Source organism: Psammomys obesus, unplaced genomic scaffold (genome assembly GCF_907164565.1).
Source record: "Psammomys obesus unplaced genomic scaffold, mPsaObe1.curated_primary_1811, whole genome shotgun sequence".
Classification (NCBI taxonomy): domain Eukaryota; kingdom Metazoa; phylum Chordata; class Mammalia; order Rodentia; family Muridae; genus Psammomys; species Psammomys obesus.
The window spans coordinates 33,475,313-33,492,141 of record NW_026596069.1 but is presented as its reverse complement, the minus strand read 5'-3'; the positions used below and the strand labels follow the sequence as shown (position 1 = coordinate 33,492,141).

Here is a 16,829-nt window from a genome sequence, read left to right as displayed (position 1 = left end):
TTATTTTGTTTTTCATGACAGAGTTTCTCTGTGTGTAGTCCTGGCTATTCTGGAACTAGCTTTGTAGACCAGATTAGCTTTGAACTCATAGAGATCTACCTGTCTCTGCCTCCCAAGAGCTGGGATTAAAGGCGTGTGCCAAAGGTTTTTTTGCTGTGAAGAGACACCATGACCACAGCAACTCTTAGAAATTAAAACATTTAATTATGGCTGGCTTACAGTTCAGAGGTTTACTCCATTGCCATCATGGCAGGAAGCATGGGAACATGCAGGCAGACATGGTGCCTTAGAGTAGCTGAGAGTGCGACAAATCCCAATCCACATTGATTCTGGACCTGTCTTGAGCATTTAAAACCTTAAAGCCCATCCCAAGTGACACACTTTTGCCAACAAGGCCTTACCTCCTAATAGTGCCACTTCTTATGAGCCTATGGGAGCCATTTTCATTTAAATCACCACACAAAGCAACTTATAAAAGAAAGCCTTTAATCGAGGGCTCACATTTATACAGGGTTAGTGTCCATGACCACCCTAGTGGGGAGCATGGAACCAGGCAGTCAGGCATGGTGCTGGAGCAGTAGCTGAGTGCTCACACACACAAGTATAAGCAGAGAAAGAGAGCTAACTGAAAATGGTGTGGCCTTTAGAAATCTTGAAGTCCATTCCCAGTGACATGACACATTTCCTTCAACAAAGCCACACTTCTTAATCCTTCCCAAATAGTTCTTTTCACTAGGAACCAACCATTCAAACATCAACTTCTATGTGCTGCTTCTTTTCAAACCACTGCAGTGACCAAGCTGGGGAAGCGATTGTTGCTGTTGCCACTGTTGGGGATCATGGACGATGCTTATGCTTGCTTGGGTGGGCTATCATAAAGAGATAAGGCAGTACAGGTGTTGTTGCCTGAGGAATGGAAAACAAAGTCTCTACTAACCCCCTTTCAGTTTTCTAAAGCCTGTTTTTTTTCAGGAAAGTGATATTCTCTTAGTAACATTAAACTGGGTTTTGTGTTACAAACTTATACTATGACATAACACTGGCATGTTTTCTGAGAGAAGGGACAGGTAAATAGTTGCAACCTACAGGAGAAGGAGAAAGAGAAAGGGTAAATTTTCATTTGACTGTAGTAAAGACTGATCTTTCATTGAGAGAAATGATGGAGCAATGCAGTTCAGAGATAGGTGAGACTGGGCAGTAAGAATGTTGGGTTGAGATTTTGTGGCTCTGATGGGCACTGTCTAAGCTGTGGTATTTTTCTAGAAGAAAGTAAGATATCAGTTCAGTTACTGCTTCTTGCTTTCACATTTCTTTCACTCACATGCTTTTAGCTAACAGGACAAGTCTTCTGTCAGAAAGGTGCATGTCTTCTGTGTAAATGGATTCATTCTTTAAGATGCTCTGTAATGTCTTCTGCTTGTCAGTTATCTACCTGCGCCATTTGTATAAAATATCTTATTCCTTTACAGTCTCAGGCTCTTACTGGAGGGAATACTGAATGTTTTGAGGTTTTGGGTAACATTTGTATATTTCTAAGGACATTGAAGAAGCTCTGTTGTGTTTTTGGGATTAAGAGATACAGATGTTGGCTCTGAAGTCATCCTCTTGGAGATGCCCAAAGTAGATGAAACTGTGCATTTGTTTGTTTGTTTTTTGTTGTTATTTTGTTTGCTTTTTTACAAGGAATGTCCTTTAAACATTTGATTGATGATGTGTATATTTAGAGAAATTCTAGATCCTAAGTACATGTATGCAACCTGATGAATTATTAAGAGAGTGAATAAACCTTAGACAGGGAGTCTATTGACATATCCTCTGTCTGCGCCTTTTAGATTGCTGCCCGGGAACTTAATATTTATTGCCACTTAGATCACAACTTTATGACTGCAAGTATACCTACTCATAGACTGTTTGTGCACGTCCGCCGACTTGTGGCCAAAGGATACAAGGTCAGCTTTGGCTTTGATTTGTGGAAAAGGAGTTGGGATTCTCCTCTAGAGAGCTAACACATGGTAGAAGGTGGCAGAAAGACTCTTATTGGTTTTAGAATTTGGAATCATGGGAAATTAAAATGTATTATAGTTATTAGCCTTGCATCTTGTATTTAGTTCTGCTTGTTTTCTGAGCAAGAGTCTAAGTTGTAAAGCCCAGGATGGACTTGGGCTCATATAAACTTGCAGCCTCAGCCTCCTGCAGGCTGGGCATACAGGAGTGCACTACCCTGCCAGCCCTAGAGTGACCTCTGCTGTAGCTGCACTGTTTCTTTGTCCTTTAGCCATTGCACTGCCAGTTGCTTGGGGTTCTTTCTGCTCTATATCTGGGCATCCAGGGTTGTTTTGCTTATTTTCAGTGTTTCAGAATGAACTTTTTAACATTTTGTAATGATTTTTTTTTTTAAACAGTGATTCACTGGATTTGGCAGTAAGTGTGTCTTATTTCTGTTGAAGGTTGGAGTTGTGAAGCAAACTGAAACTGCAGCATTGAAGGCCATCGGAGACAATAAAAGTTCTGTCTTTTCCCGGAAATTGACCGCTCTTTATACAAAATCCACACTCATAGGAGAAGATATCCTTTTAGGATAGGAATTTTCCTTTTGTTGTAGGGGCTTTTTAAAATGATAAATTTAACTAAACTTGTGTTTCTTTTTCCTGGGTGAGAATGTGTTTTATAAGGTGGGTAGCCACTGCACACCCTGTCACTTCAGCCATGTTGGGTGTGTCACTGAGAGGAGGGTGGGTAGGGGCTGGACACAGTATGTCTTCCTTGTCATAATGAGAGCAGAATTCATTGTATTTTATCACAAAACAGTGTGATAAAGCATACCGAGTTAACAGACCGTTTGTGGGGCAGTGGTAGCTCTCCAGGGCCTTCCAGTTCCTCAGAGCCTTGCTAAAGTGGGACCTGAAAATAACTTACTAACTTCATGTGGAAAGAACTTCAGAGACAAAATTAAGACTCAGTTAAATGTGAGGTCAACTTCACTAATTGTTGACTTCATGTTATTGAAATGGGTAGTTGGTTAAAATTTTCTCTTGTAGGCTTCAGTGTGCACAGTAATAGTCCCAAAGTTTATCATAAATTCCTTTTGTAACTTGAAGCAAAATAATTAAATAGTAATAAGATTCTTAGTTTTTGTTTTGCGATTGATTTTCACTGTGTAATAGAGGCTGGCTATGAACTTCTCCAGCCTTTCTGATACCTGGGATTATACTTAGCTATTCACCATACTTGACCTGTCATTTCAAAACGTAAGATAGTTATTGATAAGATATGAGCAGGGTTCAAATAAAAATACTTACTAGCTAGTGGCTCAAGTTGCTTTTTAAATTTTTTTTTTCATTGAAAATAGATTTTTTTTTGCGTATACATATTTCACTTTTAATTGTGACCACTATTCCCTTCTTTTTTTTAAAATTTTTTATTAATTACACTTTATTCATTTTGTATCCCCCCATAAACCCCTCCTTCCTCCCCTCCCGATCCCACCCTCCCGAAAATAGATTTTTATACAATATATTCTGACTACAGTTCCCCTCTTCCCACTCCTCACAGTTCCTCCCCACTTCCCTTTCCATCTGAATTCACACCCTTTCTGTGTCTTTTAGAAAGCAGTCATCTAATGAATAATAATAAAATACAAATGGTAAAGTAAAAAAACAAAACAAAACAAAACAAAAAAAATTAAAATAGGACAAAACTAGGAAAAAGAGCCAAAGAAGCACATATAGACTCAGAAACACATACCATTCATACACACAGGAATCCCATAAAAACCAAAAACTGGAAGCTATCGTATATTCTCTGAAGACTGTAAGATTTAAAAAGAGATGCCCTGACTTAACATTATGAGACAGAACTTCCAAAGATGCTCTGCTGCTGTGTATAGGGACTGCTCTTAAGAGTGGTTTGTTTCCCCAGTGAGGCTCCCTTGAAGAAAACAGGATGACTTTGTCCAGAATCAGCTTTTATCCTTGAGAATTTTGATTAATGGGATTCATTTTATACATTATATGTACATTCATATTCCTATATGCAAATGTGTTTCTGTTTAATTAAATGTCTTCAAAATCTCTTGTTGCTTCTAGAGTTTGAGGCACTTTAGAGATGGGGATTCATTCATGCTGTTTTAGTGTGTGTGCTTTGTAGCATTGTTGGATTAAAGGAGTCCCAGAATCGTCTTGGCAAAGAGGCTTCATTTTTCAGCTCTCACGGGGATGCGGGTACACTGCTAGACCCTTTGGAAGCGAGTAGATCATAGTTGCCCGTCTTTGTCCTAGTTCAGGGAAGAGACAACATGCGACTGTGATCATAATTGAAGAATTCTGCATGAGAAAAATAAACCAGTTATCAGTTAATGGGAATTAAGCATGTGATTTTCTTTAATCATTATTACATGTGAATCCTGTAATCAGGCTGCATGATTGTGTAAATATTGATGAGGTAATGGCAGATACATCAACCAACTATCTTCTGTGTATCTACGAAGAAAAGGAAAATATTAAGGACAAAAAGAAGGGAAACATTTCCATTGGTATTGTGGTAAGTCCTTTGAAGGTGAGGAATGAATGCTGGGTGTTCATGGTACCCCGTGTGAGTGATCATGAGTGGTGCATGATGGGGATTCTGAAGTGCTTTCTTGGAGTTTACTAGGAAAACATTTTCCTCACAACAATAACAGTCAAGTAATTACTTAGGCTTTTCTTTTCTGGTTACTTAGTATGCTGTGCTGAAGATCCAGGTCGTTTTCAGACTCCATGCCGTTGCTAAGGGTTGGAAATGGTGTCAGTGACAGGCATGCTTGTAGACAGTGAGCTGATAGTACAATAAAAGCTGTGCCAAGCACATGCAAGCCTATTGAGGGCGCTAGAGGTTCCCTCTGGTGTGTAACCTAATGGGAGTGATTATGGGACTATCCTAATTAGATTTGGAGGAAGAGAGAGTTAAAGGGAAATGTTAAGTGGCCAGTGCAAGGTAGCATACTCAATTAATGTCAGAAATAATTCCACTGTCTTCCAGATAAATGATTCAAGAGCTTTAGTTTTTCTGATTTTTGCCTTCTGTTAGTTCCTGAGCAAATTTACCCACTTACAGATCTAACACCATGCTCCTCAGAATATTAGACTCCTTTATAAGCACTCTTGCTTTTTCTAGCATTTGCAGTCAGTGACAAGCATTAACAAACATTCCTAGAGCATTAACATTAATACGTTATTCATACCGTGTAACTGTGCTAACTTGACATTTGCTTAGCCAGTAAGCCCTTCTTTCAGGGAGTTAGCAATACTGTGGCTGTTGGGGAGGCTCAAATGAAATTTTTTCCCTGAGAAGCATTTTTTTTTTAATCTGGTTGTAGACAGTCGGTCCCATCTACAAACAGTAAGGTTATTTGCGCATCATCTTTAGCATATGTAGTGTGCTGTTTCATATTTACCTGGAGATCAGATTAGAGAACAGAGTGGATGGTGCACGAGAGCGCTGGGGCAATAGCAGCCTGCCGTTTCCATGGCTGTCTGCAGCGGATTAGCAGGGATAGGAAAAGATGAATAGTGGTCATTGACCCTACATGGTTTTTGGTTCCTAGTTTTGACCTCAGCAGTCACTTTTCTGGCCGATGGCACCCTGAGCTCTAGGTCGAGGCTGCACTTGAGTTCTGGAATCCTCCAGATTTGCACAAGGCCACTTGGAACTTTCTCCAATTCCTCAGATTCCATGGGGCTGATTGGGGTTCATTTCCCTTTACCCTCAGCACTGTTCTCCATGGGTTTTCTTCCACTGTGAAGAGCATCTTTTATTTCCCAGCTTCCATCAGAGAGTCTCCTTTGAGTGCTGGTAGTTAGTCCAAAATTAGAAGCTCTGCAAGCATGCCTTGTACCTTAATTTTGGGCGTGAAGTTTTGTTTGGACTGTGGGTTGCTTAATGTCACACGTCTCTTGGAGTAATACACAGTGCAGGTATCTCTAGACTAGTTCTTTGATTAAGATGACAGAATTTGGATGGCAGATAACTCTTGTCATCTATCTGTGAACAGCTTATGTAAGTGCTTCATTTGTGGATTGGGACATGGACTTAAGCAGGTAACCAAATCTAGCTGGTGCAGCAGCTGTGGCTACTAGAGGACACCTCTGGGCTGGAATTAAGGACATTCCTTGGCTACCACTGAAGGATTTTAATAAATTGTAAAATATTCAAATGGAAAAAATGAGTAGAAATTTAGCAGAGCAGTGTGAAACAGTCATTGAGGTCAATAACTCCAGCAACTGCCCAGATTCTCCCAGTTCCCCAGGTGCCTTTCTTCCTACAGTAAGTCTAAGACTGATTTTGGGGTGGTAATATTTTCTTTTAGTTCTTTTTTACCACCTTCAACTTTATGCGCAAAGTAAGTGTACAATAAAAGTGTTTTCTATCTTTTGTAATTGGTTTTCTGTTTATTTGCTGGTCAGGGTTAGGGCACATGCTTGTGGACATTCAAGGATCCTTTTGGGAGAGTCCATTCTTCCTACCATCTGGGGATCAAAGAGAGGTCACCAGGCTTGGCAGCAGGCCCCGCTAGGCCATCTTGCTGGCTTGAATGTGACATTTATTTACATGCTTTATAGTTTTGATTGCGGTGCTGTCTTTAATTTTATAACCCAGGTGCATTCATTCCTGTTGCTGGACATGTGGAGGTCTTGGTAGTCTTTGCCTCTGTAAAGAATGCTTGTATAGGCATTCTTGTGTCTTTTACACACATACTCGAGTTCTCCTGAGTATATACCTGGGGGGAATTGCTGAGGTAAGCACTGCAGTGCTTTCTTTAGTAGGTCCTCAGACTCTGGCAAGACCCCTTACTTCCTGAGCCATCTCACCGGCTCTCAGCCAGGTTGAGATGCCTGTGAATCTAACTTATAGGAGAGTCTTAAAAGGCAGACAGATTTTCACTTTAGAAACTGAGCATTAGCTGGAACCGTGCTTGTGATGGGTCAGGGTGGCTGAGAGTGTCTGTGTTCTGAGCTATTTTGTTTGCCTTTGCCTCCAGGGAGTGCAGCCTGCCACCGGTGAGGTGGTGTTCGACTGCTTCCAGGACTCTGCTTCCAGACAGGAGTTGGAGACTCGCCTATTAAGCCTGCAGCCCGTGGAGCTGCTGCTTCCCTCAGATCTGTCCCAGCCAACCGAGATGCTCATCCACAGAGCCACCGCTGTCAGGTGAGCAGCGGCCTCTCAGACTGGAGCGACTTCCCAAGCCAGAACTTGTTCTTGTAGCAACTACCTATGGTAATTATATCCCAGTAAGAGGGTCTCTCTGTCTTGGCTGTCCTGGAACTCAGTCCGCAGTCCAGGCTGACCATGAACTCACCAGGGTCTGCCTGCCTCTGCCTCTCAAGTGTTGGGACTAAAGGCGTACACCACCAATTGTCCCGCTCCAATAATAGAGCTTTTAAAGGAAAAAAAAAGTAGGATTGTACAGGGAAGTCATTTTAAAGGGATTTATTATAATATTTAATTATTGTTTGGTGATTTATGTATACATTCTAGAGGTAATTTGGAATTTTTTAAAAAACATCTATAAAATTTCAGTGCTTCATGTTTCTATTTAGGGTGAATGGGTGCCTAGTCATTTTATCTACTAGACTCATATCACAACACTCGTTATAAAGCAAGGTATGAACATTGTAGCAAGTAGAGGAGGAGGAGAAGACAGTGTGAGGCTGAGCTCATGCCTTGCTGGATCCTCAAGGCATGAAGGTGCCTCTGTGGAGGAGTGTGGCTGGAAAGGGCAGGAGGCATGGCTGGAGGAGTGCCAGTCGTCTGCATGAAGGGGCAGCCGTGGGGATTACAGCTAGTGGGCCGACAAGTCAGTGAGAAAATCAACCCGATTTAGAGTGAGGCCTGTGTTTCTTTATCTTTGAAGTTCACAGTATTCATTTTCATTTACATTTTTTTCTTGTTGTCAAAGTACCTTTTACAGTTTATTATTCTGTTGATAGCACTGACATGCATTCATTTGGAATCATTAAGGGTCAAAAAAAGAAAAATAAAATAAATCCAGTTCCACAAATACAGAAATAACTGCACTTCTGTGTTTTATTTCTTTATTTTATTACTTTTTAACTTATTATATATAAATATATAATGCTCCTCCGTATATATTTATTATTATATAATAAATAAAAAAGTAATACATATAAATATATATATATATACATAACAGGCACAAATATAGCTTTGTTTCTGTTTTTTAACTTTAAAATTCTGTCTCCATTTTCTTATGGCAAATTTCAGACACATTAAATTACTCAGAATAGTGCATGAGGTACCCCAAGTCTACTGGCCACTGTCGGTGTGCCCCAGGTCAGGGCCAGTCTCGTTCAGCCTCACTCCTCTCTCTGTGAGGCAAGTCTTAGTGAACATCATTTGTCTATTGCTATTTCAGTAAGTACTTCAAAGTACTTACTGAATGCCGTGTGACATTCATTGTGCAGGTGGTCTGTGATATGTGCATTTGCTTTTTGTTGTGTTTACTGTTTCATTATTGTGAATGTGGCTGTAGCATCCACAGAAATGTTTTTGTGTACCTTTAATTATTTCCTGAAGGTTATTCCTGATAATGGAATTTCTTTTTCTTTTTTTTTATTTAACTTTTATTAATTATACTTTATTCATTTTGTATCCCCCCCATAAGCCCCTCCCTCCTCCCCTCCCAATCCCACCCTCTCTCCCCTTTCTGCATGCATGCCCCTCCCCAAGTCCACTGATAGGGGAGGTCCTCCTCTCCTTCTTTCTGATCTTAGTCTATCAGTTCTCATCAGAAGTGGCTGCATTGTCATCTTTTGTGGCCTGGTAAGGCTGCTCCTCCTTCAGGGGGAGCTGATCAAAGAGCAGGCCAATCAGATTATGTCAGAGGCAGTCCCTCTTCCCATTACTATGTAACCCACTTAGACACTGAATTCTAAGCAGAAGTTATAAACATAAAAAGATTTTGGTTGCTTGCTAGATTGGCAGTGCAGGCCCAAGGGCTCTGTGAGCTCTTTCAAACATTTATAGCAGGGGTGGGGGTGGCTGGAGAGATGGCTCAGTGGTTAAGAGCAGTGGCTGCTCTTCTAGAGGACCTGGGTTCAACTTCGAGCACCCACATGGCAGCTCACAACTGTGTGTAATTCCAGTTCCAGGGGATCTGACACCCCCACACGTACATACAAATAGGTAGCACACCAATCTACATAAAATAAAAACAAATAATTAAAAACCCAAACAAACATTTACAGTGATCATTTAAATGCTTTATATTACATTATAGGTAGAAAATTATGGATCAAATCCTCATATTTTGTTCTTAGTTCTCTGTGTTCAAACTTGACCAGTTAAAAGTCAAACAGTTCATTTATGAGGGATGCAGACCCTGGAAAGCTAAAAAATGAATAAATTCTCAGATACCTTTAAAAGAGACTCTTCTAAATGTAAGAATACTTAGTGTTTCGTATCTTTGATTTTCTTTTTTAATCATAACCACGTGTATATTTGGTTAGTTTAGATTAATCTGGAATTTTAGTTATTATGTTAGCTTCCCGTGTTCTACTTATTTTTATAAAAATCAGTACAGGGAAAAGTGAAAAAAAAAGTCAAAACCTTGTGCATTAGCAGACAGTGCCAAGATGGAAAGTGTTTGTCAGCTAGCTTGAGCTTATGGTCTTCCTCAATATTCACTTTTCAGATGAGGGTTAGAGACCTAGATTTGGCAAGCTGGAGACAACTTGGGTGACTGACTGGGATTTAGGAATCTAATGACTCCAGGCCATTTTACTGTATTTCTCTAGCTGGCATTCCAGCTTTGTGAATCTGCCCACATTTACAGACAACTTCTAAGTCTCCATTCTTGGTAAAGTTTCTTTTTGTTCTTTTTTGCTCATGGAGAGTCGAGAGTTAGCCTACATTTCTAGGAGTATATAGGTAATTTATATGTCTGTAGAGAATGAGGTGGTAGATTTTCAGATGTCATAGGTCATCAGTTGGACTGGAAATCTCTTTCCCTTAGTGACTTGGAGTAAATTACTTGACTTTTCTTGTCTTCCTGTGTCTTCTTCCATAAAATAGGGGTAATCAGCCCTACTTTTGTCACATTCTGGTGGGTATTTTATTAATATTGAAGATATCATATGTTAATACCACGTGAGCACATGCAAAAATTGCCTGGAATTATAGATGATTCTAATGTAGTTTTAAAAACAGTTTTTAAAATTAAAATTTTATTCTTAACTTTAACCACAAGAGGTCTCCAAAGGATTTTATATTTTATGAGTTTGTTTTTTTTTAAGATTATGAAATCCTTCCCATTTATTTTCCAAGCTAGATGTATTTATTTTATATTATTTTTAGATTTAGGACAAATATTAGGCAAAGATGACAGTCAGCTGAATCACATACTTCTGAGTAGGGACAAACTTTGTCTTTGTTGACATGTTGGTTGTGTTTGTCAGATGTAATCAGTTATACTATCTTGTTATCCTTCCATTTATCGTCAAAATGTAAAGAGAGAAACAAAAAGCAGGGTTTTGAGACATAGTTTTTAGTAAAAAGAAAAGCTATAGGAAGCACTGTTAAATTAATAATAATTGTTAATAATATTTACTAGTGCTCATTTCAAGTTCTGAAGTAAACATGGTGAGCATTGCAAGTGGTGCTCATGTCTGAGTTGATGGAGATGGGAGTACCCTGGACATGGTCATAGTCAGGGGAGGCTTTGTGGAGGAGGTGAGCGTGCATGGAGACATTTACAGGACAAGGCTGACTGGGTAGAAGAGAAGAGGAAAGTTTATAGTATGTAAGATGAAATGAAATGGAAAGATTAACGAAGTGTAAGGAAAGGGGGGATATTCTCCCAATCAGGTGAAATGTTCATTCTGAGAATTTAGGGAAAACTGCAGGGTATTAACCAAGCAATCCAGGGAAGGGGTATAAATTCATGGTGGAGAGTCAGTGAGGGTTCTGGCAATGGTAAAGAAGAAGAGGTGAGTTTACTGTCAGGAGAGACACTTGAATTAACTGAAAAAAGAATGATCCCTTACATGGGGAAAATATGTAGTGGAAAGAGTAAGATTAAGGAGATTGGAGAATGTCAGTAGTTGAAAGTTGGAGGGAGAAGAGCAGAAGGGGGTGGTTTAGAGTTAGGTAGAGGCAGGAGGAGGTTGTGAGGCTGTGGTCATCTGGAGAGGCTGTGGTCATCTGGGGAGGCTACGGTCATCTGGGGAGGCTGCGGTCATCTGGAGAGTAGGTGGGGAGGCTGCGGTCATCTGGAGAGTAGGTGGTCATCTGGGGAGTAGGTGGTCATCTGGAGAGTAGGCGGTCATCTGGGGAGGCTGCAGTCATCTGGGGAGTAGGTGGTCATTGGGGAGGCTGCGGTCATCTGGGGAGTAGGCGGTCATCTGGGGAGTAGGTGGTCATCTGGAGAGTAGGCAGTCATCTGGGGAGTAGGCGGTCATCTGGGGAGTAGGCGGTCATCTGGAGAGTAGGCGGTCATCTGGAGAGTAGGTGGTCATCTGGAGAGTAGGTGGTCATCTGGAGAGTAGGTGGGGAGTAGGTGGTCATCTGGGGAGTAGGTGGTCATCTGGGGAGTAGGCGGTCATCTGGAGAGTAGGTGGGGAGTAGGTGGTCATCTGGGGAGTAGGCGGTCATCTGGGGAGTAGGTGGGGAGGCTGCGGTCATCTGCTGCTTGTGATACACTAAATGTCAGGGTTGAGTTGTTACAGTATTGATGGAAACTGACATTCTTAAAGATGCCTGAATTAGAAAATGGCCTTCAGTAGTTGATAGAACACACTGAATGTATGTGAAGAATGCCCTCAGTGCCCAGTGACGTAGCAGTCTGACCTTGAAATAAATGCTTGAATATTACTGCAAATTTAAAGAAAATGTTGAAGTCTAATATATGTTAAAGAAAGATATTATTAGTGTTATTTTGACTATAGAAGACCAAACATCATCTGTACTTCTTTAAACAAACTATTTTATGACCTGATTATTGTATCCTGAAGACTTTTATCTTTCAAATGCTATTTACAGTGACAGATGTTTGAAATAACCATCACAGCCTTCAGTTTATTAGAGGCTGTTCAACCCTTTGAGTTGTACTTTGATTATTTTGGAAAATGTTTAGTAGTATTTAGTGTCAAGATGAAGTTAGTTTTGAGTGTGTACAACAGAGGTTTCTGTTAGGGTTAAAGTCCAACTTCTCCCTAATGTCATTACTTCAGTTTGGCATTAGTTAAGAAAACACCAAGCCAATCAGGATGTGGTGGTACATGCTTTCAGTCCCAGCATTCCAGAGGGAAGGCAGAGGCCGTCGATCCCTGTGTACAGACTGAGTTCCAGGTTCTAGACAGCAGGGCTACACAGAAAAGCCTGGGGTGGGATAGGGGGATTTTTTGAAGCCTAAGAGGGAAAAGGGATATTTTTTCATTAAATAAACTATTTAATAATATTAAGTTATTACATATCTGATGATTCCAGGTTAGTGACTGCATTGTTCTAAGCTTAATAACTTAGTTCTTTGGACTTAGATAAAGCCATCAAACGATTTTTAGATGTCAGGAGTCCAGTAAGTGAGGAATGTCTCATCAGTCTGATGGGATGGTGCGACAGGGCAAACTGAAGACCGGGTGGAGAAAGGCAGTGTGAGGCCCAGGCTGGCTGAGAAGTCAGCTGTGTGGCGTAGTCCTCCTGTCAGAGAAGCTCAGTGCCAGGAAAGTGGCTGCAGTGCCACATCCTAGAGGCTGGGACTTTATTTTAATGTTTCTCAAGTTTGGCCTGCAAGTCCCTGTCATAGCTATTATTTTGTGTCAGAATTTGTTCTTCTACATTTTAAAACAATGACAGAAAAATATCTTTTTAAAAAGGAAAATGACTGTTAACCTTCTCAATTTGACTTATGTTATTATTATAATATATAACATAAATATGCAAACCTGCTGGGCATGGTAGTACACGCCTGTAATCCTAGCACTCAGGGAGACAGAGGCAGGTGAATCTCTGTGAGGTTGAGGTCTACAAAGCGAGTTCAAGACAGCTAAGGCTACACAAAGAAACACTGTCTTGAAAAGACAAAAAACAACCAAAAACCAAAAACCTAAAACTTAAAACATTGCTTTATGTCATTTTTATAACAATAAAGTCAGAAGTTGAGAATACGGACAGGATCCTGTACAAAACTAATGGAGTGTGAATGGACAGTAGTTTGACGTGAAGGAAGAGATTCTGCTTAAAGTGAACATTCCTCAAGTGGAGAGGGTAGATGCTATTTTTTTTTTTTTCTTAAGAGCCTCCCCTCTCCCTTTTCTTAAATATCAGTTTTAGATCCACAGTAAAATCAAGAGAGAGGCAGTACTTTTCCATATGCCTTTCAATTCTTTTCAACATTTTTTTCTGTGTTTAAATACTCTTTTATTTTATCTCTATGTATGAGTGTTTTGCCTGTGTGTGTGGTTGTTTGCCCCCTACTTGGTACCCATGGTGGTCAGAAGAGGGTGTAGGGGTCTTTGGAACTGGAGTTAAGGATGGTTGGTTGTGAACCCTCATGTGATTTCTGGGAACTGAACCCAGGTCCTCTTCCAGAGCAACAGTGTTCTTCATCACGGAGCCATTTCTCCTGTACCTTATAAAACATTTTGAGAATTTTTACATGAGACCCATAATTACATCATTTTCCCTGCTTCATCTCCCTCCTGCAACTTCTCCTTTCAAATTTGTGGTTTTGTTTTTTGGTTTGTTTGTTTTTTTCACTCATTATTACTATTTTTCAGCTTGCTTCCTTTTCTTCTGAGGCTCTGATAAGAGCCATGTTTAACTGTTTTTGTCAGTCTGTATTCTGTGTTGTTCAGATTGGTCCAAACTGTTGTTTCAAGTTCACTGATAGTTTCTTCTGTCTTCTTCATGTGTGTATGTGTGTGGACAGACATGCTCTGTAGAGCACCTGTGAAGGTCAGAAGACAGGTACCATATGCATGCAGGGGAACTTAGGTCATCAGGCTTGGCAGCATATACCTTTGCTTGCTGACCTGTCTTGCTGGCTCTTCAAACAAACAAACAAACAACCAAACAAACCCACCTTCCTCTCGTTTTGTCCATTTCATTCATATATACAATGCATTGTGCTGATAGTCACCCTCATTGCTCTCTCATCCCTCTCACTGTCCTGCTCACCCCTCCTTCCTCCCAACCGGGGTCTCTCCTCCTTCAAAATGTTTTTATTTTATGCAATTCCTGTGTCCATAGTCACCTCTGCTGTGAGTTTGTGATAGCGCCTTGCCAGCTGTCAGAGATTCTAACGGTGCTGCTGTCCTGCTGTTGATGTCTGTTGATTTCTATTTTTTTAATTTGGTTTGTGATCTTCCTGTTTCTTGGTGCGTTGAGTGAGTGTTGGTGGTAACTTGTGTTTTTCCTTATTGTGATGTGAATCCAGGTCTTATTTAGACATTTAGGCACTTTTGCCTCTGGGTTGGAGGGTATAAGTTTCAGTTCCTCAGTCTCTGTGTTCTACAGTATGAGGGTCCTTATTACCACAGTGAGAGCTGTGCAGGCTGCCTGTGTCCTCCCCATCGCTCCACAGGGACTGAGGACTTGCTAGGGATGGACATCTTGGCTTCTTACGCTCCTCTGACTACCTCTAGCCTGATGAGATGGAGCCTACCCTCCTCTAAAGTCCTCCCTGGGGTGGGTGGAGGTTGGAGCATAGGTTTTCCTGTAGCCCTTGGCTGGAGTGCAGTCATCATTGTCTGGAAGTTTTCTATCTTTTCAGGTTGTTTTTACCCTGGTTCCTGTAGGGAGAGGAGTGGGTTTGCTTCTTTATTCCTTTGGTCTCTGCTTGTTGAATCTTCTGAAATGTTGTTTTTTTGACCTCGAAACCTGGTCTTGTGTGATAAAAGAGTAAGATGAGAGAGTTCACCACTGTGTCTTTGTTCAGCTTGTGTGCCCTAGCTGCTCTGTGTTCTGCCGCCTTTGTCTTAGGTGTAATGTGCAGGAAGTTGGACTTCCCAGGAGGAACAGAGGAGAGTACACACTCATTCCTTCTCCATGCGAAGTCTGGCCAAGACTGTAGTGATTGCTGTGTCACTTTGCTTTCTTGGAGTTTTCTAATATAATCAAATTATTAGTGCATTGACTTTATTGCAGGTATTTATTGCAGTAAAGTTGAGTTATTGTTTTTTGTTTTTTAAGATTTATTTATTTTTTTATGTATGTGAATGCTCTGTTTTCACACACAACAGAAGAGGGAATCAGGTTCCATTACAAATGGTTGTAAGCTACTATGTGGTTGCTGGGAATTGAACTCAGGACTTCTGGAAGAGCAGTTAACCACCCTTAACCACTGAGCCATCTCTCCAGCCCCCTAAAGTTGAGTCTTGTAGATGTGTGAATCTGATTAAACGATTCTTATTTATTTATTTATTTATCTATTTATTTATTTATTTATTTATTTAGTAGTTCAAACTGGAAAATACTTTATAGAGCACAGTCAGGGGGCCCATGCTTGTCTCATTCTCTGTGACTTCACAGCAGGGGTCTACAAAAGGCAGTGGTGAGATTTTTGCCAGACCTCCATTAGATGATTAGGCTCTTCTCAAAAACTGAGTATCAGTTAAAATATTAGAAGGATCCTCAGTAGCAACTGGCTCCAGAGCCCAGAAGGGGGGTTTGTCATGTCCTGAATGAAATGGCTTGGCACAGGAAGGTGCTGGCCAAGTTACCAGCACACCAGCCATCATGGAGAGCCACCACGCTGCACCTGGTTTACTTAACCTGGCAGAATTTCAAGCGACTTGCCTTTAAAAAATTTTTTTTTGTAGTTACATATTTACTAAATGTATATTTAAAACATCTAATTAGTGAATCAAATGTGTAATTTTATAATTTTTTTGTGTCTTAAGTTGGTCTTGAGTTGACTTAGCAGGAATGATCAGACTCTAGTGGCGTGCTTCACTGGCAGAGGTGGGGGGGCGTGAGCACTTAGGGACAATGACAAAGTCACCTGCTTCTCCTTAGATTCTCTAACTTGAAGTGAACCCAGTGTAAATGGGGTCAGTCTTTGAATGCAAAGACAAAGCCAAGTATAGTTAAAGGGAAACATAAGTGATGACTCTGAGGCCCAGAATTGGCACTTAAGCTCTCAGAGATAGGCCATCCTCCATGATTTACGACCAGCTTGCCTTACTTAAGGGTATTTTATTCTACCATGTAGGTAAGTAGATGAAATTAGGTGTCTAGCAGTAAACTTCAATGAAATGTCCTTTTCTGTGTCTAAGAGAAATCTTGATAGTGATATATTTTCCCAGTAGATTTTCAACTTACTGATGCACCCTCTGAGCTACACATTAGTAAGCATTCATTCTTTCATTCACCATTAAAAACATTCCTTGAGCATCTGTGTATACCAGATTTGTTAATGGTTGCTAAAGGTACAAAAAGGGGTAAGAGTCTCACCTTCCACCTTTCAGAGAGGTATTAGTCATGGGACTAAACAGTAGGGAAATGCTGGTTATGGGTCTTAAAGAAAGACCCTATTCCTAGTCTGATGGGTGTGTGCTGGGATCCAGCATGGGAGGGAGGCCAAGGCAGGAGGCTCTTCAGTTTGAGGCAAACTTGGGCTATACTAAATGACAAACACCCGAAGAATTCCTAGGTTGGAAACATGAAGGAGTCAGTAACTGATGTTGCAAGAGTGACAGCTGGGAAGATGGAGAGTGTTTCCTTCCCTTTCCCTTTCCCTTTCCCTTTCCCTTTCCCTTTCCCTTCCCTTTCCCTTTCCCTTCCCTTTTCCCTTTCCTTTCCTTTCCTTTCCTTTCCTTTCCTTTCCTTTCCTTTCC

At 40.7% G+C, this 16,829-nt stretch overlaps 1 protein-coding gene across 1 annotated transcript in view; it reads left to right on the top strand.

Moving 5' to 3' along the window:
* Positions 1-16,829, top strand: part of Msh3 (mutS homolog 3) — a 158,491-nt gene that overhangs the window by 9,290 nt on the left and 132,372 nt on the right. Inside the window, exons 5-8 of the mRNA XM_055625652.1 lie at positions 1,833-1,949; positions 2,448-2,567; positions 4,396-4,539; positions 7,016-7,182. Coding sequence (XP_055481627.1) covers positions 1,833-1,949; positions 2,448-2,567; positions 4,396-4,539; positions 7,016-7,182 — 548 coding nt within the window. The remainder of the gene's footprint in view (positions 1-1,832; positions 1,950-2,447; positions 2,568-4,395; positions 4,540-7,015; positions 7,183-16,829) is intronic.